Raw genomic sequence first — 26,292 nt, 5'->3', positions numbered from 1 at the left:
GAAAATAAAATATTATCACCCACCCACCCACCCACCCAAGCCCAGGCTGTGCGGCAGCGCAGGGAGGGAAGCAATGGCTCCGCACCGGCCGGCGGCGCCCAGCGCCGTGCCGGGAAGCGGCCCGGGCGCCGCGGCAGCCGCTCGGGAGGCCGGCCGGCCCCGGGGCGAGCCCCCCCCGCTCCTTCCCCAGCCCTGGGCGCTCCGTGGGACGCCCCGCGGCACCGAGCGTCCCGGGCTCGGCTGGGGGCTGCCGCCCGGTGATGTCCCAGCCCAAGCCCGCTTGGGGGAGCGGGAGCCCCGGTGCCCCCAACGCGCCCGGCCGGCCGGGGGGGGTCCGGGGAGGGCAGGAGGGGCGGCCCGGCCCGGCCCCGGAGCCCCGAAAGGGTTACGGCCGGGCTCCTCCCTCGGCGGCCGGGGCCCCGCTCCCCGCAGACGGAGCGGGCCGCAGCGTCGGAAGCAGCGGGGCCCCCGCAAGCCGCCCCCGGCTCCAGGAGGCCGCGGCTGCCGCCCCTCGGCCCCCCGTAGGTGCGGGCGTGGGGCCGGGGGGCCGGGGGCGGCCGGGCCGGAGCGGGGCCGCGGGGCCCGGGGCTGCCCTGGGCGGGCGGCGGGCGGCGGGCGGCGGGGCCCCGCCGTGGGGCTCTGCCCCGTGTCCGCCCGGCTGCGGCCCGGTCCCGGGAGCGGCGCCGCTCCCCGCCGTGGGTTCCTGTGGGGGCGGCGGGAGGTTGCTATCCCGGAGCGCAGCAGCACCCCGCGCTGGCTCGGCTGAGGTCGGGCTGAGCTTCCAGCGGCTGTGCTGTGGGTGAGCCGCGTGCGCCTGGAAGAGGAGGTCTGGGGGGTTCCTCCCAAAGCTAGAGAAGGAGGTGAATTTTATCCGCTTAGCTGAGACTCTTCTCGGTGAGTTAAGCCTTCAGCAGCGGTCTCCGCGCTTCTGGCCTGCCCTCTTTGGAGGTCTGAAGCTGATCCTTGCAGTGTACAGCGGCGGCAAGGCCATGGGCCTTCTTAGGTCCGTGTATTTTAAGTCTTGGTTATTCTTAGGCCTTAGCGTGTGCACTCTGTGCTGCACAGCGAGCTTCGAGTGCAGTGTGCGTTGGGATCCTAACACCATAAATCATCTGCTTTTGGTTGCCAGGACCAGGCAGGAGATGAGCCGCGCTTACTGCTCTGTGGCTGCAGCGCTCCCCTCTCCCACACCCCCCTTTCCTCAGCCATTCTCCGTAGCAGCAGTTTGTCCTGCTAGCGAGACACCACCTTCCACCTTGGTGTCTGCTGCCCTCGTGGCCGTGTTGTTTCTGACGTGAAGGACTGAATCTTGTTGCTCTGGTTAAGTCCATCTATAGGTGAATGCGTGCATCGCCCAGCATGTTCCCTCCCAAGGAGCTGCTGCGCCGTCCTGCAGCTAGCCCTGGAAACGTAGCCCTGGAGAAATGCTGTTCTGTGCTAACACATTTGCAGGATTCTGGCACGCTACTACCATCTGTTTGAGACCCTGCTGGGGTCTGATCCTTCCCTGATTCTTCCCAGCGTGAACTGTGGGAGCAGCTTCGCTTGCATCTCCCCAGGGCAAAAACCTCAGGGTCCAAAAGCAGGCTTGCAGAGAGGGCAGGGCAGAAGCAGGCAGCAGCCCCGCCGACAGGCACGTGCTGATGGCAGCGGGGCCACGAGGGATTCACGGGGGAGTGCCCCTCTGCTGGGGGTGCACAGCTGGGCCCTCACCGGGGCTGGGCCAGAAGAAGAGGAGAAGCCTGCGGCTTGCCCCTGGGGCCGTGGTCAGGTGGTGGGAGATGCGGGTTCACCCGGACTCACACCCTTCTTCCTTCTCAGGTCTTGTACTCGCTCAGCCGTGACGTGATGCCTTCTTTCTCCTTCTCTCGTGAGGTTATGCCATTTGGTACGTAATGCTTTCTGGGACAGAGAGCAGGAGAGCTGAAGAAATAAGCACGGTGAGAAGGGAGGCTCTGGTCCTCTCATTGCTGTGAGTGTTCCTGTGTGCAGTTATGGAATAGCATTACCAGCAGATTTCCTGGTTAAAGGAGCTTTTCTGGTTATGTCTAAGTACTTAAAGACTTCAGGCACTGCAAGTGTTCAGCAGCAGCTGAAGAAAGGGTGGCCAATGTGAAATTTGGACAGATGCCTAAACTGGCAGGCTGAAGCCAAATTCCTTCTGCAGGCCTGGCTGTCTAACAACAAACGCAGCTGCTCACACAAGCGAAGATGTCCTGTGAGTGGTGAAGTCCTCGGGTGGGTGGGGGCAAGCGCGAGTCCCAGCTGGGGTGCTGCGGTGCTGCCTGTGCTTTGCATGGAAACTGCCTTTGCGGAGATGCTCGTTTGGGAAATAACCAAGACTGGGTCAGCCCTGGTGAGATTGTTCCAGGGACTTTCTGTAGGGAATGAGACATTTCTGTTTTCCTGATATCCACTGAAATGAAAAGACGTAAAAGACATCTGGAACTGGGGTAGGAGTGTTGGTGTAGGAGCACAGCTCGGGTGATTGCGCCGCCGTGAACCACTGCTGGTCTGCCTTCCCCTGCCCCTGCCAAGCCTCCGCTTGAACTGGCTTCTCCTGTGCAACTTAGGGACCTTCAGAGGACCCTGGGCTGGCCCTGAGAATTAAAGCAAGGTCCATTGCCAATGCAAAACCACAGCTCTAGTAAACTCCCTGAAGTCTTCCTGGATCTTTCCCTCGCATTTTTCCTCCCCCCTCTTCCCCCTTCCCCCCAGTTACTGGAAAGTAACAAACATTTGGCATGCCACGGGAGCGTAAGGGTCTCTTCTCCGTGTTGTGTAAGCTGCCTGCGTGACACAGGATCCAGCTCCTGCAGCAAATCCCCTCTGCAGAGAGGGGCTCAGACGATGGGCTCATCCGTGCAAATGGGAAGAACGTTTAGTGCAGGAAAACTCCATGTTCACAGGGGACCTAAGCAAATGAAGGCTTATCTAGAGATGGAGCCAGACCCCAGCTGTCAGAGAGACCAAGCCGTGTGCGGAGGGCTGGGGTTGAGCGAGCGAAGGGGGAAGGCCGCAGGGAGAGCGCAGTGCAAGCCGCCTCTTCCTGCTGCTCTGCTGTCACAGGGGCTACAGCCTGGGACCCGTCTGTTCTCCCATATCCACTCTCCCCCAGCTCTTATCTATAAGGTCCCTCTCACGTCCGTAGCAGGGTGTGGGGTGGCCTTTAGATACAAATAGTTTGGGATCAAAGTGCAGTCTGTGTCTCCTGGCTAATGCCTCTCTCTTTTGCTGTGGAAGAAGTAAAATGCAAAGGGGCACAACTGCTGCATCGAAATAAGCGGCTCCTTTTCTCCCTGTCACTTTCTGTGAGTGATCTCCAAGAGTCTCTGCCATGTTGGCAGGCAAAACACAGTGTCTTTTTTTGAGACCAACGTGTACCTGAGGAAGCAAGGTTCGGATCTCACCTGCTTGACAGTGACTGCTTGATGTGGTCCCTGTTACACACCGCTGATCTGGAAAGCATTGTGCTGTCCTATGGGAATTCTTGGGAGCTGTTTGTTTTGGGGAAGTGAAACCCCAAAGTGTGTCCGTGCGGCAGCAGATGCAGCACTGATTTTTCCAAGCAATGCCTACAGAGGAAGGAAGCTGAAAGGAAATGGAAAAACTGTCCACTGTGACAGTAGGCGCACGCTCACAGATGTGATGTGCTTCTGTACTTATAGGTTTATCCCACGTAGGTGTGATCTCGGGGGCTGTACCTGCAGTGCAGTCCCAGCTACACCCACCCACGTACACGCAGCACGTGGCCACGTCCCCCCCGCCCCGTCCCCTCGCCAAGCTGTGCGCATCGGGGCGGGGAAGCGCGGGAGGTGCACTCATACACGCGTACCTGGACCTTCTTTACAATGGTGCATAAATGCTTCCTTTCACTTCTTTCAAAGGTATGGGACGGTGGCACCTACAGACCTGACGGGTCGTTTCTGAGGCGCTGACAGTTTCCACGCCACAAGCGGCAACGTCCTGGATCCTGCTCGCCACAACTTCCCCAGCCGCCAAGCAGGAGCGAGGCTCCAGTGGGGACCTGCCAGCCTCGTACCGTGACCTGCTGCTGGCCAGCGCTTGCACCCGGCTCCCCGCAGAGCTGAGCTGCTTCTGAGGCCCCCAGCTGGGAACTAGGGCACGTCCACAGCGCAGCGGCTTGCAGCCACGAGCTGCTGAGGTCCAGGCACAGCGGGCTCGCCACCGCTGGGAGATTGCAGCACTGCACAAGTGAGCGGCTGGGGAGCAGCCTCCGCGTGGCACCGCAACGGGAGCCAGCACGGCCCGGACAGCTGCGGCGTCACCTGCCGTGAGGGGGCCTGGCTGTCCTGGCCAGCTGCTTGTCCCAGCACCGCGTGGCCCTCCGAGGGGTTTGTAACAACAGAGACTGACACTGGGCCCAGAAGTGTCTTTCTGAGTGGATTTGGAGTTCCCCTTCTGTTTGTCCCTCTGCCTCGTCCTCCAACAACACAGCTCCTCCCTGTCAGAAGGGACGCGTGCCTTCCTGAACCCGCTCTGGTCCTGCTCTCTTCCCCGCCCCTCGCTGATGCGCTGATGATATTGGGTGGAGCTGAGCCCCGTATCATCCTCTGTGCCCTTGTGGGACTGGGGTGTCAGGTTGGACCCTCTGCTCTGAGGGGTCCCACGTGAGCAAGGGACAGGCTTCTGGGCCAGCCCTGGTCACTCCCAGTGGGAAGAGCCACCTCTTTCCTGCCCTTTGGCTGGGACCTGCACCGCTGCTTGTGGCTGGGGATGGCGCAGCGTGGCCCCACGGCCACCAGCCTGGCAGCGGAGTGCTAGCAGAGCCCGAGCGCTGGATGCAGTGCCACCTGGCTGCCACCGTGTCCCCACCGTCAGCTCCACTTTGTGCCGTGGGGCTGAGAGGTGCCACTGGCTGGCCAGGACGGCGGGGATGTAGGTGCCGGGAGCGATGGGCCGCTTGGACGACCACGCCAAGAGAAGGATCGTGGAGCTGCGCAGGGCGGGGCTGAGTTTCCGCAAAATCAAGAAGGTGCTGGAGCTGGACAACATCCGAGTGACACCGCAGGCCGTGTATCTGTTCCTCAAGAGGAAGAGTGTGGAGCTGGGGCCAGCAGCGGGTGGCTGGGGTGAAGAGCAGCCCTGGCCCCCACTGCAGGGACACGAGGCTGAGCTACACCAGTCTCCAGGCCCCCGGCCCCCCACATTGCCCAGTGTGGCTCCCGCTGGCGGCCAGGATGGCAAGGAGGGCACCCAGATCGTCAGCGTGGCCTCGTTCTGCCAGGGCAGCAGGCAGCCGGGGGGGGCTCTGCCTGTGGGACTGCCTCCTGGGAAGGGTAAGGCTGGGCCCCTGTCCAGGCCTGCCCTGGCGCGGGCTCCCTGTTCTGCCCCAGAAGGTCTGGGGACAGAGTCTCCTTTTCAGGCATTTTTCTTCTGTCCCTTGCAGGTGACAGCGGTTCCACGGGTGCCCTCCCGGCTCTGGGGAGCTGCCAAATACCAGGGACCCCATCTGCCCCCACACAGCCGCTGCCTGTCCAAGGGCGGCTCGTCGTGCCCCCTGCCAAGAACCCAGCCCTGATGGCGAAGAAGAAGATCGTGGACAGGGCTCTTGTCCCGCAGAACGAGGTAGGGTGCCGGGTGGCGCGTCGGGGTGGGAGGGCCCATCTGCTTCATCCAGAGCTGGCACCAAGCTACCCACGGGAGCAGTCCTGCGTGGTACCCTGCCGCGTCCTTGTCCAGCCCGTGCAGGGAGGGAGGCAAGGGGGAAGAAGGGCACCAGACTGCCAGTCACACGCTTGATGCTCAAACCTCCTGAGCGTGCCTGGGAGGCTCCCGCATCGCCCCAGTTGAGAGCAGCTGGGACACTTTGGGTGGGGAGGGGGCCGAGCAGCTTCGAGCCACAAATGGGAGGACAGTGGAGCACCAGGATGGGGCGAGGTAGCTAGGACAGCTGCCCTGGGGGACAGCTCCAGCCACAGCAGTCTGTAATGCATACTCCCCACCTCACCATGCCCTGAGAGCCCCAGGATGTGCACACACAGCTGCACCAGATGCTCACGGGTGTCCCAGCAGGCCTGTGTCTCGCATGGGCAGGGTCCGTCCTGCCCATCACGGTGCATGTATGGCTCGCATGGGCAGAGCAGCTTTCCTGGCAGCTGTGGCAAGCTGCAGGGAAAAACGTCAGCAACCAGCCCTAAGTAGGCTGCAGGAGGGCAGCATGGCCTTGGGGCTGTCCCCAGTGCAAGGCTCACCCCTTAAGAGCAGATGCCCACCTCTGGAGGCGTTACTGATGGGTGACGCTATTGCCCAAAGGAGGATCTCAAGACACTAGCACCAGGTACCCTGGGTACAAAACACAGCCCTGAGTCAGGCTGAGCCTTTGCATCTTTCCACCATCTCCCTGGTGTGTCCCTCCGAGCTGTGTCTTCTACTCGCAGCCCTCACCTTTCCATATCTGCTCTGGTGCAGCAAATGCTCCTGGTCTACTCCAGCCTGCTCAGGTGTTTGTCAAGAGCCCTTGCCAGCTGCTTTAGAGAACACTTGTTAAACACCCTTTCTAGGAGACAGGCTTCCCAGGGGTTCAAAATCCAGCACCTTACCCCTCCCGCAGGCAGCACAGCCCTTTCCTCCAGGGTACAATACAGGAAAGCTGGGAGGGGACACCCCAGATATGCTACTTCCATCCCTGCAGAGCAAACACACCTGGCATGAGCATGGGTAGCCCAGTTGGCAGCAGGTAGAACAACGCAGGTGGCCACTGAGCAGAGGCACAGGGATGGGGCAGGGAGGAACAGCAGAGAACACTGCAGTCCAAAAGTAGTTCCCTTCTGCCTTGCATCTGAAGCACAGAATAAATCCTTCTCTTGCTTATCCTCATTGAAGGGGCAATTAATGATCTTTCACCTTCACTTCTCTCCTGCCTCCTGCTATTCTAGGTCAAAGATGCCAGCACACAGACCACCCCACTGAACCCCACGAGCCCTGGAAATCAACACCTTGCTTGGGGCGAAGCAGTGCTTCCTCCTGCTCCTGGTTCCCACACCGCTGCCGAGAAGCTGGACGCTGTACACGCAGAGATCCAGAAGCTGAGCCAGGCGCTGCACGCGGTGCTGGAGAGGCAGTGCCGCCTGGAGCGCCAGCAGGAGCACCAGCAGCGACTGCAGCAGGAGATGCTGATGATGCTGCAGCAGCTGAGCTCCACCGTGAGCCACGGCGCTGTGCCAGCCAACCAGCCCTGCGTCCCCTTCAGCAGCGTGGCAGAGCCCTCGCCCACCGTGCCAAACTTCAGCCAGTTCAAGATGGAGCTCATCTGACCCGCACGTGATGCCAAGGTGCTCTACCAGGGCTGCCCCGTCCGCAGGGCAGGCCAGCACTGCCAGAGGATGAGGTCCTGAAGCCTTCAGAGGCTGTGGCAGCTACCTGAGGGCCACGTGGGGTGTCCAGCAGAGGTCATTGCTGCTTCCCTATTGCTCTGCCTCAGCCTTGTTGATTGAAAGGGGTTGCTGGGCACAAGAAGGAAGGGAAAGCTTGCGTCTCCCATGCTGCCCCTCCTGGCTGGCCCTGGAACTGACCAGTCCATCCACGGACTGTAGCAGCTCGCGTGGGCTGCAAGTAGAAGATGCAGCTGGGAGGGACACAGCAGGGTGGTGGTCTCGAGGTGAGGCTTCCTCTCAGGAGGGTCAGTGTTGTGACAATCATAGGAACACTCCCCCTGCAGGGTCTTGTTCAGTAAAAGGCTATGGTTGAGAAACATAATTGAGAAAGCGTGGGATCTTATTCTTCGTTTTATCTCCCTCACCCTGTCAGCAGCTGGGCTGGACCTGGCTTGGGCACAGCCACCATGTGCAGAGCGTGTTCAGACCTTATGAGGTGGGCGCACCTCTCCACACACCAGGGACGTTGCCAGGGGCCTGGCATCAGCTACCACCCTGGTAGGGATAAATCACACGTGTGTAGGAAGCAGACTCTTTAAACTGAGCAGCTTCTACCCAGGTCAGCCCCTCACCCCCGAGATTCTCAGCGTGTCTGGAGTCTGTCACTGCCCCCGGCTTCTGCCCACTGCTCTTGTGGGTATGGGTTATGTATGCTCTGTGTCCTGCGGGACTGTGCAGGTAAGGGACATGAGCAGAGCTGTACCTGAGCATGAGCTGTGTATTCCCCTCTCCTCTGACCCTTTTTTCTGTGAGTGAGAAGGATGAACTCTTGGCTTTGGTCCCCAGCAGCAAGGGCTCTCCTATGGCGGGCTGCTGGCAGTACAGAGCTGCGGGAGCAGAGAGGTTTCAGAGGCACAATGCTGAGAACTCCCTTGCCTGGGCAACAGGGCTTCAAGGGAGGCTGCAGGACTTTGGCTGCAGCAGGGGTGTGTGTCAGCCAAGGAGACGTCTTTCTTTCTGGTTACACCACAGTCAGCACAAAGTTCGCCTAGAAGTTGTTCACCAGCCTGTTTCTCCAAACCCTCTATATAGACACATGTACATAAAGGCGTGTGTCTGTGTACACACACCCATGTATACATACACAGCTCCTTGCAGCAACCGTGGAGGAAGAGGGAGCAGAACAGCCACTCTGCCGCCTGCGTGCACAAGTCCGGCCCTGGTGGTGGAGGTGGTTCTGCCACTGCAGCCGTGCCTGGGAGCATTAGAAGTCTGCTGCCATCTCCCTGCAGTCGTTCATTTCAATGTTGGTGTAATTTGGGGGACGTCTGAAAAGCAATGGACAAAGTAAAAGGCAAAATGAGTTGCTCTGCTCTTTTGCAGAAGGCAGTGAATGACAATCCCATCTCCCCTCCTGTGTCTGGGTGCCAGGATCTCACCCAGTGATACTAAAGCTGCGTCTCAGCTTTGCACTTAAAATAAAAAGGCTGGATGACCAGCTTTCAGCAGGCACAGAGTTTACTAAAGTGTCTTCTAGCATTTTGGGGAAAAACAGGGCAGAACACCTACCAACATCTGGCACATGTAGGTCAACTTTAAACCACACTGTTTTCTGAGAGATTCCTTAAGCCTGACTTAAAGTATTTTTTACATTCCTTTATAAAATACAGAGTTTTTTCTATTCTCCAAATGTGTTTTAAGAACTTTCCAAACTTCCGACACCTGCACAGCAGCATCCTAGCCAACAATAAAAGAAGATCACAGAATATTCACCACAATAAATCGCCTAAGCTGGCTAAATAACACACTCACTAACACTGGTTTTGACCACTCAAGTGTTAAGCAGCTGTTTACCTGCTAATAACACCAGGGCCACCAAGTAATTGTTTAAAATGGTGCCGTGCTATACTATGGAAGCTGTTTCCTCTCCAGGTTATCCTAAACCACCCGTAACTTCCCGGTCTGCTCAAAGGAGCAGCTCTTTGCCTCGCTGCCCCTTGTACACAAGCCTTCAGCAATTTGCTCTCCCCCACAACATATTGTAAGCGAGGCCGATGGGCTTCACGCCGTGCTCAGTGACACACCTGGTGCCACCCACGGCTTTATCAATTATTTCCTTAACCTTAATGACCATTTCTTACCTTTTGATGAGGTGCAACGCCAGGCCAACCAGCAAGAGCACGAGCAGCAGAGCTCCCACGACCAACAGGGCGATCTCCCAGCTGCGCGGAAAGGCTGAGGGTGTGAAGGTAGATGGGGCATTGCAGTCAGGACCCTGCCCAGCCGGCTCCAGCCCCCCCACGTCCCCCCTCACCTCCCTGCAAACACTCCGCAGTGCTCCTGCTCCAGCCTTGGCCAGCTTTGAGCAGCTGGCTTTAGGACTTCTGCTCTGCGCCCAGCAGCACAGGGCTGCCCCAGCCTTGCCAGGGGACGTGGCAGCTGAACTTCCAGGGACATGGACATGGGGTGACTACCCCATTGCCCCTTGCACCAGGGGAAGCCAGCCATCGTTACGTTTCTTCTAACAACCCCTCAGTTTCACAAGACAGCTCTGTGTAAGCAGTAGCACCAGATGTCTGAGCCCAGCCTCAGCCCCGCTGGTGGCGCTGGGTGGAGGTCCCCGTGCACAGCTCTGCTCCCAACTCACAACTGCTCTGTGATGACACTGGTGTGCTTCTGGGGGCGATGCACTCAGGGCTGGTTTTCAGCACTCTTCCATCCACGGAGAAGGGGTGGGGGCTGGCCAGGAGGCCCCGGCGCCAGCTCTCAATGGACTGCTGCTGCATCGGCAGCCGAGCACGCACCCGGCCCGAGACCTTCACCACGGAGTTCACACACGTCAGGTTCAGCCCTGTGGAGAAGCACCAGCACACCTTGAACAGGGGGGAGCCCTTCTGCTGCAGAAGGGACTGCCCCCCGGCGATGAGACCTCCTGGCCCCTCCAGCGGGGCAGGGACACAACTCTCCCTGCCTGGCGCCAGCAGTGTGGGCAAGGGGGGACGCTGCAAACCAGGCAAATGGAGCAGGGCACTGACCTTGCAGGTAGAGCTCAGAGACACCACAGGAGCACTCCTCCTCCAGGGAGATCATCAAGACCCTTCTAAAGCTTTCAAGTGTCCTTCTGTGGTGCATGGTCCAGGCAGAGCAGTCTAAGGGACAAGGAGAAGTGGAGAAGCAATTGCCTGGATGCAGCTCAGGCCTGCTGATTGCCTCCCAACTGCACTCCGCACACCGGAACTGCAAGCAAGGCTGCCTGCTTGGGATAGTGGTGTGCTTTCCATCGCATCAACACACCAGGGAAGGAAGCAGGGTCTCCACCCTGGGGGGTATGGGGGTGTGGGGGACGCCCTGAGGGGTATGGGGGGCGGGGGTGCATGCAGCCCTGCTTACTGGGTGTCAGGAAGCACAAGTCCAGACCCACGGCAAAGGCATCCTGTGGACAGCTGTTCTGCACACCAGGGGTAGGCTCCGAGATGGCAAATTGTAGCTCTGCGCTGGCATCACCGGAGGGGCAGCGACTCAGGGACACGGGCCTGTCCCCCAGAAAAGTAATCTGAGCTCAGCAGTGCCTCTCACACCTCTCTTCAAGGCTTCATCCACAAATCCCACCCCATGCCCCCATGCCCGACACTGCTGGGGATGACGAACAGTTTGCTGGAGGTGACATCAGCCTTTGCAGGGCTGTCACAGAGACAGGTCCAGCTGACCCCATCAGACCTGAGCTTGGCCACAGCAAACCCATTTGATGTGACTGGTTTCTGGTGAAGGTATTTCAGTGCATGCTTAAGCTAACCAGAAGCCGGAGATCTCTATTTCCTGGGAAAGTAGGACCCATACGGTTGTGGCTCTGTGCATGTGTGCTCACAGGGGCAGGCTGCAAACTTAGAGCCTCCGTCAATCAGGTGGGACAGCGAGGCAGAGGACATGAGGATGACAGATTTAACTAAAAGAGGTGACCTCGTGGACAGGAGAAACTCTGCTAGCACTCCCACCAAGAGAAAGGCTCAATCCCATTTGTTGTTAAGCAAAGGCCATGTTGGAGTGAAAGGGATGCCAGGTTTTGTTTTGTTCTGCTCACTGGGATTTAAAAATAAATAAATAAATAAATAGAAGGAAAAGTTTGGCAAAGAAGTGTATGCAGTTGCTATTTGTAAAGGCTGCACTCCTTCATGCAATGCCATTTACATCCCCTGGGAGAAGCAAGTTACGCGAGCAGTGCAATAACAAAGTTCAGTTCCCCACACCAAAGCAGAGGAAGCATTTTCCATTGTGATGTGCTCCCCACCTCTCCGTTTTCCCTCACAAGGCTGGCGAATACACCCAGTCACACAGGACAAGGCAGCAAGCTCAGTGATGTGCTAACTGAGGCTCTGGGCACCAAGAACCCGGAGATGTTTTCCAGAGAAGTGGCCTCACCTGTCATCCTTGCAGGGCACAGTGTACAATGGGCCGAGGACATCCAAGTGTCCTCCCACCATGCTTGGCCCACATGTATACACCAGGGCATCCACCAGGTTCTCTGACGTTGCCTTCATGCCACTAGGAATCACGCTGGTGCTGTACAGAGCAATAGCGCTGGAGCCTTCGCTAGCAGCAATGTCCTCAAACATCAGTTTTGTTCCATCTGGAAATGCCAGGAGAATACACAGGGTGAACATCTAGATAGGTTTAGGCAGAGCCTTGAGCCTGACAGGGGAAGCTGGTGAAAAGGAGTGCATTTCAGCAGAGAGCTCCAAGGGTAGAAACGTGAGACAAAATAGTGATGGTGAGCGGGGCAAAGCACAGCTGCAGAGAAGGGACTGCTTGCTGTGAAGGCCTATTTCTGAAAAGCCCAAGGTTCCTCTGAGACGTAGAGCTCTCTGCATGCAGGCCAGCCAGAGTTTAAGGTGAACAAAACACACACAGACAAAAAAAAACAAACAAAGCCACCACCACCAACAAAAAACAAGACAGACAGATGTGCCAAGGCAATGCTGTGGCAGGGCCAGGGGGAGATAGCAGCAGCAGAGGGTGTGGGCTCAACCAGCCCCAGCGGCCCTGCTTCCCCCAAGGCCCCCAGTCTCAGCACCCAGTCCTCCCACCTTCCCCGCTTGGCAGAGCCCCAGTGGAGGAACAAACACTGGAAAACACATAATAGAATGGCCGAGGGAGAAAAGACAGAAGTAACAGACCATCAGAGGATGAGCGGAGATTCCCCACACCCCCCCGTCTCACCATTCCTGCCGCCCAGCAGCAGCAGGCCTGAGGCGCCAAGGTTGCCACCCAGCGGGACGCTGCCATGAGCGGCACCCTCCTGGCTGGTGAAGATGACCAGGCTGAGGCCATCTAGGCTGGTCCCCGGCAGCCCCTGCAGCTCCACAAAGCCGCTGGCCCCGCCACTTGCCAGCCCCAGCTCGCTGATGCGGACAGCAGGCAGCGATGGCACGTGGGGGCCGCCGCAGGAGTTTTCTCTGAGCGGTGTCATTGCCGTCACCTATGGGGAGACACAAAGCTGCTGCCATGGCCGCTGATCCCACTGCTCACATCCCTACTGCCTGTACATATCCCCCACAGGGGCATGGTAAGGCCTGACAGGGACATGGCGGTTCTGCCTCCCCCCAGCTGCGCCAGGGGTCCCATCCCTGCCAGCACCACGTGGGGTCCGCTCGCACTGCAAACATCCCTTTGAACATGACCATAGGGCCCACTCAGCACCTCCCTGCTGCCAGCAGACCTCTTCTGCTTCTTTCATTGCCTTGTTTTTTGACCCAAGCATTCTGTGCCAGCCTGACCCCAGAGAACATAAGCAGGGGAACATCAAAGCCTGCCCGTACCCAGCTTTGTACAGGAGAAGTGTACATACTCTGCCAGCATTCCCTCAGGGGAACTATCTGAAGCTAGACACTTAGAAACAGGAAGAACAGTCAGGACAAATTAATGCAAATCAATCACAGCAGTGGTCGAGGCAGGTCCTTCACACACTGGCCCACGGGAAGCTGAGTTTCAGGGATGTGAAGTGCTGTGCTACCGTGTCACCACAACGCCTCGCTTTCTCGAATCAAGGCCATACCGAAACACAACTATTTCTTTCCCAGTGGCTATAGCTGGAGTACGGACATCTGCCACCAACCCACCTGGAAGCTGCTCTGGAGTCTTGCACTCAGACTGTGGCAGCGGCTCAGAGACTCATCCTCAGTGCTGTGAGAATCATTTTCGTAAAGGATGCTCTGCCCCGGTACCAGCACTTGGAGCAGCTTCTTTGCCTTCTCATCCGCTCGGGATGTGTACACCACAGCATCCACCAGCCCCTCAGTGGTCACAGCCATGTTCACCGTATAGAGGGTGCTGTTGCTGTAGTAAAGAGCCACGGCGTCGGCCCCGTTCTGTATGGTGTTGGGGGGCAGCCTGACCATGGGTGCTGGGCGCATGGTGCTGCTTCCCACCAGGAAGTAACCCAGCTCGTCCGTGTGGTGTCCGGATAGGTCCAACACCCGGTAGGCCCGGCTGGTTTTGCCATTGTAGAGGACCAACCAGTATCTCTGGAGGTCAAAGTGTGTCCGTCCAGTGTAGAAGAGCTCTATGTACTCTGCGTCCTCTCCTCCCCCCGGGTTGTCTGGGTTCACCTCGTTGATGAGCAGCTCACCCACTTGTCTAGAGGGCTCTCGAGTCCCCTCTGGAACCTGTGATGGGACACCTTGGAAAGCAGAAATGTCATGAACGTGGGCCTAAGCACAGCACCCTGGGCAAAGAACAGCTTTGCACTCTATTTTGCTGGGGTGTGACCAAATTCAGCAGAAGACTGGGGATGCCGGCCCAGCATCCCAACACACACATTCCTCCTCTTGCAACAATGCGCAGAGATCCCCATGGGCCTCTGCAGCACCCACAGGGAGCCAGGCTGTGCCATGCCTTCCGTGAGCCTGGTGCCCTGCTGGCGATGGGAGCTGCCTCTCACACGCAGTCCCAGCTTGTAGTGGTGTCCCTGCACCCAGAGGAAACACAGGAGAGTAAAGAAACTCCCCCTGTGGCTCCTCGCAGCTTGTCTGCATACGGACACCAGTAAAATAAAGGAGCTGAATATCGTTTTGACCATAAACCCCCTTTTTTATTATTATTTTTTTTAATTTGTGTGCTCCAGACCCCTTACAAATGTCCTGGCAATACTCTGCCTAATAACTCTAACAACAGTTTGCTTTTATTTTAGATCACAGAATCATAGAATGGCTGGGGTTGGAAGGGACCTTAAAGATCACCTAACTCCAACCCCCCTGCCATGGGCAGGGATGCCACCCTCTAGATCAGGTTGGCCTGGCCTCGAACACCTCCAGGGATGGGGCACCCACAGCTTCTCTTGACAACCTGTTCAGTGCCTCACTATCCTTACAGTGGAGAACTTCCTCCTAATGTTTAGTCTAAATCTGTCCTCTGTTAGTTTAAGAGCATTCCCCCTTGTCCTATCATTATCTACCCAGTTAAAGAATCCTTCTCCATCCTTTATATAAGCCCCCTTTAAGTACTGAAAGGCCGCAGTGAGGTCTCCCTGAAGCCTTCTCTTCTCCAGGCTGAACATGCCCAGCTCTCTCAGCCTTTCTCCATAGGAGAGGTGCTCCAGCCCTCTGATCATCTTTGTAGCCCTCTTCTGGGCTCACTCTAACAGGTCCACATCCTTCTTGTGCTGGGGGCCCCAGACCTGGATGCAAGACCCCAAGTGGGGCCTCACAAGGGCAGAACAGAGGGGCACAGTCACCTCCCTCGACCTGCTGCCCACCCCTCTGTTGATGCAGCCCAGGATGCAGTTCTCCTTCTGGGCTGCAAGCACGCACTGCTGGCTCATGTTGAGGTTTTCGTCCACCAGAATCCCTAAGTCTCTCTCCACAGGGCTGCTCTCAGTGAGTTCTTCCCTCAGTCTGCACTCACGTCTGGGATGGCCCCCACCCAGGTGCAGCACCTTGCACTTGGACTTGTTGAACCTAATGTGGTTCACATGGGCCCACTTCTCCAGCCTGTCCAGGTCCCTTTGGATGCCATCCCTTCCTTCTGGTGTATCAGCTGCACCACTCAGCTTGGTGTCATCTGCAAACTTGCTGAGGGTGCACTTGATACCCTCGTCCACGTCATTTAATACGACAATGAGCAACACGTAGTAGCTGGATGAGATAGAATTGGAGGGGATCTTTGTCAGATAGGGAAATGCAGGGAGGCACACCTCCCTGCTCTGGGGAGCTACATCCACACGCCCACCCTCAAACACGGTGTCCCTCAACATACATGAATGATGACTGGTACCTGGAGGTAAGTCTGGCACGTTAATATCCTTAAAGCAGGAGCTTTCTGCTGTGATATTCCTTCTGTCAAAACTCACAACCCTGGGGCTCTCCAGGAAGGTGTTGAAGGCTAGCAGCAGGCTGCTCAGCTGGTCTTCTGACTTTGCAGTGAGCAGGGTGGTGAACACAAGCCCCAGGTCCTGGCAGGCCACCTCTGAATCTGCAGAGGCAAGCAGAGAACTGCCTCAGTGCCATCACCCCTCCGAAGACGCACTTTCTCCTCGAAGGGACACAGAGCTCACCAGCTCCTGTCTCCCTCCTGGTCAGACTGACGCAGGGGAAGGGTTTGGTTGTGCAGCTTGTGCTGTCAGTGCAATGCTGTGAGCCCTGCAGATCGTCTGCCCATGCCTGGGACCAGGTCACGCAGCCCACCCAGGTACATCTTCACCCTTTCAGAAGCCTTGCAGCCCCAACAGCAAACGGAACAATCACTTTGGGGCATCTAAACATCTTGAGCTGAACATATTATCTCTGACAATGCATGCTATAAAGTCATGGCTCTTCTCTGCATGTATCTGCATGTGCTCATCACACTTGCATACTAATCTAGCAGGGACATCAGAAAAACAACACAGACCAGTAAGTCCACTTGCATTTCTGCCAAAACTTGGTTTAATTCATATGGATCACAAAGCCAGCTAGGCAACAAACTCAGTTGAGACATCAGCCCTGTTGCCACATCTGTCTGACAGCAAATGCTCAAGGACAAAATAACTGGTGGTCTGCAAATGAGCACTGATGTGCGCTGGCTGGCAGAGCTGCAGATGGGAGCACACTGCAGAACAGCACCATGCTAAGTCTAACACGCAATGCTCTCATGATCAGCACCAAGTCTAGCACCCAGATTAGCTGGGATCCAAGCCAGGAGGATGCGATTCAGTAGGGAACCGAGGGCTGAAAATCAGGAGTGGATGGGCATTAGCCCCTGGCAGTCCCCGGACTGCCCCACTCCTGACCACCTCACCTTTGAAGTAGGCAGGAGAAACTCCACAGCTGCAGGATCGGTCAAAGGCCTGGACGAGAGTCATCAGGATTTCTTCTGACTTTGAGAGCCACTCCTGGCAATCTAGGAAACAAAAAGCCTACTGTTACCTAGCCACTCCAACCTCATTCATAGTTCCAGCTCATTCTGGGATGGTGCAACTCAGCTCCTGCTCATCACTCCACGGGCCCAAATGGCTCCACTGCACCCAGAGCAGTTGGGTACAAGAATGAAGACTGGGGAAGTTCAGCCCAGACTATGTGGCCATGAAGAACAATACTGCTGAGAAAAGTCAGATGCCCTGGCCGTATTTCCTTTGGTGTATCTGCATGTACCCCAGCATAACCCTAGGGGGATGTCCTGACAGCTCTGGCTTTGAGCACATGCTCTTGTCCTTAGGAGTTCCACCTAGAGGAGAAGAGGCGTCTAATACCCACCTGCTACAAGAAGGCAGAAGGAGACCGTCTGGCTGAAGCGTTTGCTGGGGCAATCATTGAACTTGCCAGGAGTAGGCCTGCTGAGGACATAGGACAAGGAGTCCCGGGTCACAGAGCAGCAGTTGCACCGGCTCATGGACACATTTCCCAGCTGGTGCCTGAAAGAAACAGACATGTACGTGAGAGAAAACAACCTGCCAGCCAGAGACCTGAGTGCTTTTCACCCTCCACTCACATCTGCCTGCACCATAGGGTGAAACCAGGCACTTAAAGTATTCTCCCTTCACAGGGTCTGGAGAGACATCCCATCCTCATCAGTACCTCCTTATCCAAAAAAAGAGCCCAAGAGCAAAATCACAGACGAGAGCTTGCCCAAATCATTTTTACTTACTGCTTGGTCCTACACACGCAACTTCATGTGAGCGGCACCTCACTGCCTCTGCTCCTCAACCTGCTTCACTGCCCTTCACCCACTGTCCTCTCTTTCTCTAGTTAGCAGAATATGCCTCAAATATAAAGGAAACAGTCCTCGTGTCTCGCAAAAGTCTGAGGTTAGTAATGTTCCCTTTAACCTTCACTGGGGAAAAATCTATGCTCTTCAAAAACCAGAAAAAAATAAAGTGGCTCAACTAAAATGAAGAGTAACCCAGCTTCCAGCCTTGGTCTGGGTGAAGCAGAGCAGGGATTTCCACCTGTGTCAGGTGAGCATCATCACTACCAGAGATACCAAAGTCCCTCCCTCATCCTCATTTTGACCTGAAATTCCATGCTAAATCTAAGGAAAACCTTTTCTTTTTGAAAGTGGTATTGAAAAATCTATGATATTCACCAGTAGTGTTTTATAAATAATAAATTAATAAAAAATAAAATAATAAACAGTATTGATTTGGTCATAAGATTTCTCCCCAGATACTTTATTCTGCAGTGCCAGGTCTGCTGAGAGGGAGATGCCTCCCCACTTTGACTGGACTGGACTTGGCAGGAGGACAGGACCGGTCTGGAGGTGGCACTCATCTTCCAGCCCTGCCTTGACAAGGGCCTGGGTGGGGATGCCTGGAACCTGCTGCCCCAGGCGGGACAGGATGAGACCCGAGATGCCACCAGCACTCACTGCACAAGGGCTCTGCTTGCAGTGAGCCATTTTGTCACAGAGCAGTCAAGACCCACCTGGGGACGTACACGCCCGTCACCCCCGACCTCCCCACGGCAGCCTCAATCTCCTCGCAGCTCTCCGGAGGGCTGGGGACACGGGGCAAGGCGGACCCTAGCAGGAAGGACCACTGCAGCAGCAAACCCTCCTCCCCACCCATCTCACCGTGTGCTCTCTAGGGCAGGTCTGCCCAGCGTCAGGGTCTCCAGCAGCTCGGGGCTCACCCCCTCGGTGTTCGTGTACACGAAGGCATCCAGCAGGCCAGCCGTCGGCAGCACCTTCCCCAGGGCAAAGCTGCTGATGTTACCTCTGTAGAGGGCAACGGCGTTGGGGCCATCCCTGAGCACAGGGTGAGTAGAGTTCTCCGGGAACGGCAAGTCCACTGCACACCACCGAGGAAAGGAACAATGACGCCAGGTAAGCCGTAAGTGAGCGACACCCCATAAAGCAGACGTGAGGGATGCTCCATGAGCCACACACGAGCAATTCCTCTGAAGCAGGAAAACAGCATCACTTCAGCTGCAGTAACTCAGTAAATGTCTGGGGTGGGCTGGTCAGTGCAGGTTGGGCACCCACAGCCTCCTCTTTCTGCTCACTAACATTTCCCACGTCCTTACAGCCTGAATTTCCCCGTTGGTGGCCAGATTCGTGGTCTGGAGTAGGAAATGTGAGCAGCACCCATTCTGCTGCTCTGGCGCAGAACAGAAAAGCTGGTCCATGCATAAGAAGGGGAATGGGAAAACAAGTACAGATGTGACGTTGTTTACAGTAGTTTTTTAATTCCAAAAGACATCTGCAAGATGAACTAAGCACTAAGGTAGCAATTACTCTGATAGTACACAAAAATATTTAAAAAAATATAGTGTTTCACTAATTGTCCTTGTTTTGTTTTTACAAACACACACTCACATATATATACACAAACTTATTCAGCAAGGGTCCAGGATACCAGCAGACAGCATTAAAGCTGAAATTTGGAGGAGTTTCCCAATTTCCTTCCTTGTACGTACTGTTCCCTATTTCCCCAGCTATTTCCCTAGCACACAGCGGGAGTTGCTGAGCACAGTAAGCAGCAACATTTCTGCTCTCCTTGTCAACACTGCTGACATTTCCATTTCCATGCTTCCCCTTGCACTGAGAGCTCAGGGCAGAGAGGCAAGGACGAGCGGTCACTCCCCCATGCCCCTGTCTAGAAATGTCCTGCTCAGCCCGCAGCTGGCTGTGCCCTTGCATCCCTTGGAGCCCCCCAAGCCTACCAGCTGCTGGCAGCCCCCAGGGAGAAGCACAGCAGCTTTTCTGGTGGGAAAAGTAGAGCCCACACAGAGAACGGGCTCTTCTGTTCGGGATTATCTGGGGCTAAGCCCGTTGGTGCGAAACGCGATGGAGAGCTGCCACAGAGACAATAAACCTCAGTGCAGAGCACTTCAGCTTCCCCCATCGTCTGAGCTTTGCTCGACTTTGTCGAGCATCCTGTCTGCGAAACAACAGTTCTGGGTACTTCATGAATTACAGATGGGAACCGGGTTTGTGAGCGATGAACACACAGCCTGACTCAGGAATCATGAGTCAGGGAATTGCACAAGACAGCTGCAGAGTCAGTGTCTCCAGCTGGCAACATCTTCCCCTGAAGTGCCCAAAATAATGAGACGTTTCCTCCTCCTCTGGTGGCCTGGAAGTTCTAGGAGGAAGCAGCAAGGGCAGCACAGCCCAGACGGGTCAGGGCACACCGAGAGAACAGCCCTCCTGCTTTTCTGGGGGAGCCCGTGTCTGCTGGGAGCAGCCCGAAGCCACGGGCGGGGAAGGGGACGTGGCATGGCCAGGCTGGCAAGCGGCAGGATGGTGTCCCCTGGCACAAGCCAGGTCCCTCCTGGCACCTTCTGCCTGTGTTGGTGTAGCACAGCACGTCCCCAGGCAGTGCCTGCAGACAGCAGGATGGGTCAGAGCAGAAGTTCACTTCCCACCGACCCTAACCATACCCAGGTATCTGGGGAAGATGACGACAAACACACATGATACTTCCCCTGAATGTTGTCTAACTCTACCTCAGAAACCTTCTCAGATGGATGCAGCTGTGTGTGTTCAGCAAATCTATAGGACTGACTCTCTCGTGAACCTTCCTGGTTTCCCCTTAAGCACTTGGGAACTTCCATCTTTCACAAGGTTCCTCGCCTGAGCAGCTCTGCCTGTTGTGAAGCACATTGCCTCCACCCACTTGTCCCGAAACCACAACCTTCTAGCTTCTTCTGATGCCCTTTAGTTCTTGTACCACATGGGAGAGCAATCAATCAACCCCTGCCCATCTTCTTCAGGCTGCTCCCATTTCTAAAACCTCTGCCGTGGCACTCCTAAGCGTTCCCTTTTCTGGGCTGAAGAGCGCTAGCATACATAGCTGCTTCTTCTGTGGAAACATTTCCAGAGCACTGACCATCCTTGACCTTCTCTGAATTTCTGCAGTCCTAACATATCCTTATGAGATTAAGACATTGTACCACACAAGACAAGATGCAAGCAAATAATGAATTTATACAGTGTCATAAGACTTCCATTTTTCTCCTCTTAATTCTTCTCTTAATAATTTCTAATATTTTATTTGCTTTATGCAATTCTTTTTCAATTTGCAGTATTAGCTCTTTTGTCTGCCACTGAGCGCTGAGCTCATGTTTTCACCCATCTATCAGAATGTCAAACCACAATAAAAAGAGACAGTATCCTCCAGCCCCAAACTTGGCCGATGGCTCCCTCAATGCTGAGATAGCCATGAAAGTGCGGTGCTTACCTGGGGCTTTGCTTTGTGCTGGACCAAGCAGAAGAAGCCCATCCGATGAGGTTTTGCCATAAACGTCCATGCTGAAATAAATGTCTTTGGTCTGACCATCAATCAGCACCAGAACGATGTCTCTCAGCATGGTGGAATGGGGACCCTGAAGCTCTACGAACTCAAAATCTTCGGAAGAAGAGGCAGCATGGACCTCGCTGATCAGGACAGCAGACGCATTCAGCTGAGAAGTCAGGATGCAGTGGTTGTCTGTGCCTGGGGTAGGCACAGCCACCTGGAAGATCCACTGAGAATCTGCCCCGCGGCACCTTTCTATTGACTCATCCATGCTCCTGAAGGTGGAGTCCTCCAGAAAAGCATCTCTGCCAGGAGTCAGTACGCTGACCAGAGTGTCAGCTCTGTCCATCTTCCTAGTCTTATGGACCAAGGCATCTACCAGTCCACTACTTGTGACGTTCATGCCTTCCTTGTAGTTCCCTTTCCCATAGTACAGAGCGATTGCATCGGGGCCGTTCTGGATAGTGTTCTTAGGAATCAGTATTGCCGGGTTCACAGAAGGGGACCCGATGAGAAAGAACCCTTGGCCATTAGTAACCTTGCCCTGAAGGTTCAAAACTTTGTAAGCTCGGTTTCCATTGCCATTGTAGAAAACCAGATAGTAGCCATCCAAACGGGCCGTTCGGCCACTGGTGTGATAGAGCTCCACAAACTCAGAAGTGTCCACTCCTGGAGTGTCAGCATTGACTTCGTTAATCAAGAGGGTATGCTCAGTGTTCTGGTCCCTGGGGTTTTTTATGAGGTTCTGGGCAGCAACCTCGGGAAACCAGATGTACACAAGCACCATCAATCCAACCAGACAGACATCTCCCATGACGATAGCTGGGATTTCTGTTTCAGTTCCGATCTAGAGGAGCAAAGGCCTGTCCTGACAGCACAGAAAGAAACTGCTGCTGCTGGGCTGCTGCTGTAGGACAGCAAGACAAGGCCTCCAACCTGGCTGCTGGCTGGAAGAGGCACTTCTCTACAGAGCTCTGGTTTGCAAAGCACAGCAGCGGTCTTGCAAAAATCAGACTGGAAAAGGTATGGTTTGAACAAGGTTTTCCCAGCTCAGCTCCTTTAAGAGGAGAGGGAGGGGGAGAGAAAAAACAAACAAACAAAACGAAAAAAAACTAGTTAGGAAACACAGAAACACAACAGTGCAATTTAATGGCCTTAAAGCCCCAGTATGTGCGGACGTCTCTAATTTTTCCTCCTCGTGTTTCTTCAGAGGTTTATCAAGATTCCTAACAGTGGTTGCAATGGAACAAAGCCAGCCATTTTCAGTGTTCAAAGCTCTGAGATTTGCATGAACACTTAACGTTGTGTGGTATCTGTATTAAGAGTTGTTTCTCTGAGTCTAATTTATTCCATGGGAATTAACACAAAGCAGCACTAAAGATGGCAGTAACCATCTTCTCCATGCAGTGGAGGACAGATGACCGTGGCAGAATCTTGTCACGTCCACTGCAGAGTAGCTCCACTGACCACCAAACCAATCCGGCCCTGCTGCAGCTCCGGCAGATGCAGCCAAGGGGATGGGGGAACCACGCACGCATCAGCAACGCACCCCACGGGATCTGCAGCACCATTTCCCCATATGGATTTCTCGGTGAGAAAGCGCACAACTCAGTCATTCCTGAAGCCAGGTCTAAAGAATAAGCGGTGTGAAAATGACAAATAAAGATGCTTGTGGAAAAAAAAAAAAAAAAAAAAAAGGAAAATTTGTCCTCTCGCTTACAGAGGTTTCCACGAACACCCTCGTGCCACCACCTGAGGGGTTCAGGTAAACTCTGTGCAGCCCGTGTTAGTCCAGCCCCTGGCCAGCCAAGACTGGACATGCAGAGGTTTCTTCCGCATGCTGCGGGGCCGTACCCCCTTGGGGCTGATGGGTGAGGAGTGCACGTAACCCTCCAACTCCTTCACATCGTGGCTGAGGCAAGGGGGTGACTGCTGTGCGGGTGGACGCCTGCAGTCCTTTTAGTTCAGTGCCAGCTGCAGTGGTAGCACAGCAGCACAGCTTTGGCTACTGACAGCAGCAGCCAGCAGGCCAGCCTGGCCCGGCTTGTCGCTACCACCAGGGCTGGCTGTGCTAACTGCGTGCTGAAAGCTGGCACCTGGGCCACGCTCAGGATAAATGGGAGGAAACGGCGATAAAAATGAAAAATGATAAGAATGAAGCTGATGTGAGCCAGAAAAGAAAGGACCCTGATGGAGAGGTGACGGTAAGCTGCTCTGCCCCAGAATGCCTCCCCCTTTTGCTGTGCTGGGCACCCCTCAGCCTCCCCTGCTCTCAGGCAACACGTGTGCCCCGTGCCTCCACGACGTGGGACCAGCCCCAGAGCTGCCCTCTCTCCTGGTAGGTGCTTGGTACCAAAAATATCTCTTTTCCCATCCAGGCACGGATCTTCTCCAAACTCACTGTTAACGTCCCCCTCCGGCAGCCTCTCGGTCCTGCCCAGCGCTGGGTCCGAAGCGAAAGAAACTTTACCGACTTCTGCAGCAGCCCATCCTTGCCGGTGCCCTATTTCCATGTTTCTGTCCCCATTTCAGTTACAGGACAGAGAAAGAAAGGGGAGCTCCCCTCTGGGGGTGAGATGCAAGGAAAGCCACAAGAAAGGAGAGAAAACAGCAGGAACGGAGGAACCCAGAGCCGGGCAAGCAGCGGGGCAGGAGCGGCCACCTCCCGGCACGGCTCCGTGCTCCGGCTCAGCCCCGGCCCGCAGCCGCCCCGGGGACGGGGATGGGGATGGGGACGGGGACCGGGGGACGGGGACCGGGGGACGGGGACTCACCGCCGCTCGCTGCCCCGGGACCCGCCGCCGCCGCCGCGCCCGTCGGGACCGCACCGGGGCGGGGCGGGGCGGGAGCGGTGCCGGGGGTGGGGGGGCCTCGGGTCCCGGCACGGCCTCGGCCCCCGCCGGGCACCGCCGAGCCGAGCCGTGCTGTGCCCACCCGGAACGTCAGCCACGCGTGCCCCAGGTCGCTGGCAGCCCCTCACAAGGCTCCGTCCCCCAAATAAGCTCACGCGTCCCAGAAGCTCCTTCCGTGGCTCTTCCCGGCCCTCCTCCTTCTGGATGGATGGACGGACAGACGGACGGATGGATGGATGTGCAGGCGTTGTGGACCTGCCTCCCCACCCGGATGAGCTCCCCAGCCAGCCCTGCCAGAGCACTGGTGTCCCTCCTCACACCGCTCCCAGCATGGGAACTGGCACCCGGAGGGCTTGGTGGCAGTGCTGGGTGGCCCTGCCCAGCCTGCTCTGGTGGCACAGGCAGAGCTTTCCCAGGGGGACCGGTCCTTGTGGCCCCCACAACCCACTGCACCCCAGTGCTGTGTCTCCACTGACGCTGCTTCCTGGCCGGGGGGGCATTATGCCACCTCCTCACCTCCATGTGATGCTGGGACCCAACTCCCTGGCGAGGGGCAGGCCCGACCTAACTCCTCCTCCCCACCAGCTTTGAGGGCCCGCTTCCCCACACCTGCTCCTGAGGCTGCCCAGGCCCCTTCCATGGTTCTCCTCACTGGGGGAGGCCTGTGGGTACTGCCCAGCTGCTGTGGGTGCAGGGCTTGGTGGGGCGGGCAGGCTGCGGGGCGCAGGCTGTCCTGCTCACTGCTCAGCAACCAGCAGAGAAATCAGCTGCTCGTGCTGCAGGGCCAAATGTGGGCTTCTGTGACTCATCAGCCTGGTGTCTTCCTCCCTCTTGTAACTGGAAACCAGGGCTCCAGCAAGAGGGAAGCTCTGCCAGAAGGGCCGCCTCCGCCTGTGTCCTCAGCGGAGCTGCAGTTGTGGGAAGAGGCTGAGCCACAAGGGGAAGGGTGCTGCCCTGAGGGCTCCTTGGGACGCAGGGCAGCCCCAGCACTGTGCCCGCACCAGCAGACGAGCCACAGAGCGAGCGTCCTGCAATTCTGCCGGACTGGCAGCGTCCCCAAAGCGGTGCTGGAGCAGTTCCCATCTGAGTGCCGAACAAACTTCGGAGCACATGGTGCTAATTACTGGGGCTTGGGGCTGAGCACTTTGCACAGCTGCTAAATGAGGGTGGTTGATCTGAGACAGAGCCTCACTGGCGTGATGTGCACTTGGTGAGGTCTGCGGCGTGGTGCTGTGCCCCAAGGCCCAGACTCTTCCCATCGCTGCTGGTCCAGGCTGCGTGGCTGCCCCCCTGCCGGGGTGGGGACCGGGCTGCAGCAGCAGGGTCCCACATCACGTGGCTGTGCACTGAGCTCCTGCACTGTGGGCCCCGCTCAGGGCTGGGAGTGGTTGGCACGTGGCTGGGGCACGTTACACACTGACGGGGAGCCAAACTGAGCTCTCTGCTGGGAGAGCTGTCCCCGACCTGCCCGACATCTCCACTTTTGTACTGTAAGCCTGTATTCTCCCTGGCACATTTTGTTCAGTTTAACTATCAGAGTTTGGAGACGTTGTGTTTATGCAATCACTGAACCACAAAGGATGGTGGAGAGCTGTTTGGGAGGGGAAACACCCTCACCCGAGGGGCCCTGACTCATCTCTTTCTGGACAGGGATGTCACAATCCCAGTTGGGATCCTGGCCTCGCGTGCAGCGGGTCCCAGCCCACACCAAGTGCCCCCTGCCTCTGCCGAGTGCTTGGCGCAGGGCTCGCTTTGCCCAGTCTGAGCACTCAGAAAGTGCTTTCCTCCCTGCCAGGCCCCTCCCCACAGCCCCCAGCTGCGGGGAAGCAGAACAAGGGTGATTTGGGGACTGAACTGGTCTTCTGCTGGCTGCTCCGGGAAGCTGGGAGCCACAGGGCCCCAGGCAAGGGGCAGGGCCTGGGCCGTGCCTCCTGCTTGTGTCCCAGTCGTGGCTGATGCACTCGGGCACCGCTGCAGATGCCCAAATTCTCTTTGTGTCCACTCTGCCAGGATGAGGGCCGGCAGTTCTGGCTGGCCCTGGGCCATAGCACGAGGAGGGAAGCTTGGGCTCTCACTGCTTTCAGGGGTGTCCATATCTGCTGGCTGGGCACGGCCACGTCTCTGCTCTCCAGCGTACACAGAGCACAGCGTCCAGCACTGCGCAGCTTTGCTGAGGCAGAGCTCCATGGGTTGAGTGTCTGCAGCCATGCAGAACTTTTACCCACCTCATTAGGAGAACGTGCTGTGATGTCAGAACGTATTTCCTACCCATATTCTGAATAAGCTCTGTTGGTTGGAGCTATTAAAGGCAGGAAAAACACGGACAGTTCAGATGACATACAAGGGCACATTTTTCTAGTGTCAAAAACAGCCTCAGCAGAGGAAGCTGCTTCAGGAG

The 26,292-nt window shown here is 56.5% G+C and overlaps 2 protein-coding genes across 16 annotated transcripts; one reads left to right on the top strand and one right to left on the bottom strand.

The window, feature by feature from the left end:
* Nucleotides 1-47: 47 nt before the first annotated feature.
* On the top strand, nt 48-7,719 carry LOC310881981 (uncharacterized protein). 10 transcript variants are annotated; one of them, XM_083800031.1, is made up of 5 exons: nt 48-521; nt 1,822-1,888; nt 3,888-5,300; nt 5,411-5,589; nt 6,900-7,719. In XM_083800031.1, the coding sequence occupies exons 3-5, from the start codon at nt 4,916-4,918 to the stop codon at nt 7,275-7,277; spliced, it is 942 nt and encodes a 313-aa protein (XP_083656157.1). In that variant the 5' UTR covers nt 48-521; nt 1,822-1,888; nt 3,888-4,915; the 3' UTR covers nt 7,278-7,719. The 10 variants fall into 10 exon arrangements, with proteins under 10 accessions (XP_083656157.1, XP_083656152.1, XP_083656155.1 ...); XM_083800026.1 differs by having other exon boundaries at nt 1,822-1,940; XM_083800029.1 differs by having other exon boundaries at nt 48-525.
* A 667-nt stretch (nt 7,720-8,386) lies between these two features.
* On the bottom strand, nt 8,387-25,424 carry LOC310881975 (uncharacterized protein). Of its 6 annotated transcripts, XM_083800000.1 has the most exons (15): nt 23,444-25,424; nt 22,592-22,672; nt 20,986-22,099; nt 18,375-18,591; nt 17,060-17,217; nt 16,605-16,706; nt 15,603-15,800; nt 13,451-14,010; nt 12,552-12,810; nt 11,754-11,961; nt 10,728-10,870; nt 10,373-10,486; nt 9,985-10,188; nt 9,479-9,572; nt 8,387-8,665 (listed from the first exon to the last, which is right to left on the bottom strand). In XM_083800000.1, the coding sequence occupies exons 3-15, from the start codon at nt 21,854-21,856 to the stop codon at nt 8,602-8,604; spliced, it is 3,192 nt and encodes a 1,063-aa protein (XP_083656126.1). In that variant the 5' UTR covers nt 21,857-22,099; nt 22,592-22,672; nt 23,444-25,424; the 3' UTR covers nt 8,387-8,601. The 6 variants fall into 6 exon arrangements, with proteins under 6 accessions (XP_083656126.1, XP_083656127.1, XP_083656125.1 ...); XM_083800001.1 differs by lacking the exon at nt 22,592-22,672; XM_083799999.1 differs by having other exon boundaries at nt 20,986-22,672; nt 23,817-25,424.
* Between the last annotated feature and the right edge of the window lie 868 nt (nt 25,425-26,292).

The sequence above is a fragment of the Anser anser genome (assembly GCF_964211835.1).
Source record: "Anser anser genome assembly, chromosome: 15".
Taxonomy (NCBI): Eukaryota; Metazoa; Chordata; class Aves; order Anseriformes; family Anatidae; genus Anser; species Anser anser.
The sequence above is the reverse complement of the archived record's forward strand: the minus strand, read 5'-3'. Positions and strand labels throughout refer to the sequence as shown.

What these genes read in the sequence shown, in the direction of transcription:
- LOC310881981 (XM_083800025.1), top strand. Translation starts at nt 4,916, where the DNA reads ATGGGCCGCTTGGACGACCACGCCAAGAGAAGGATCGTGGAGCTGCGC. An exon ending in GGGACTGCCTCCTGGGAAGG is followed by an intron (nt 5,301 to 5,410) that starts GTAAGGCTGGGC and finishes TGTCCCTTGCAG; the next exon opens with GTGACAGCGGTTCCACGGGT. An exon ending in CTCTTGTCCCGCAGAACGAG is followed by an intron (nt 5,590 to 6,899) that starts GTAGGGTGCCGG and finishes CTGCTATTCTAG; the next exon opens with GTCAAAGATGCCAGCACACA.
- LOC310881975 (XM_083799997.1), bottom strand. Translation starts at nt 21,856, where the DNA reads ATGGGAGATGTCTGTCTGGTTGGATTGATGGTGCTTGTGTACATCTGG. An exon ending in GACTCCAGAGCAGCTTCCAG is followed by an intron (nt 12,811 to 13,450) that starts GTGGGTTGGTGG and finishes GTCTCCCCATAG; the next exon opens with GTGACGGCAATGACACCGCT. An exon ending in CTCTGAGCTCTACCTGCAAG is followed by an intron (nt 10,189 to 10,372) that starts GTCAGTGCCCTG and finishes GCTTCTCCACAG; the next exon opens with GGCTGAACCTGACGTGTGTG.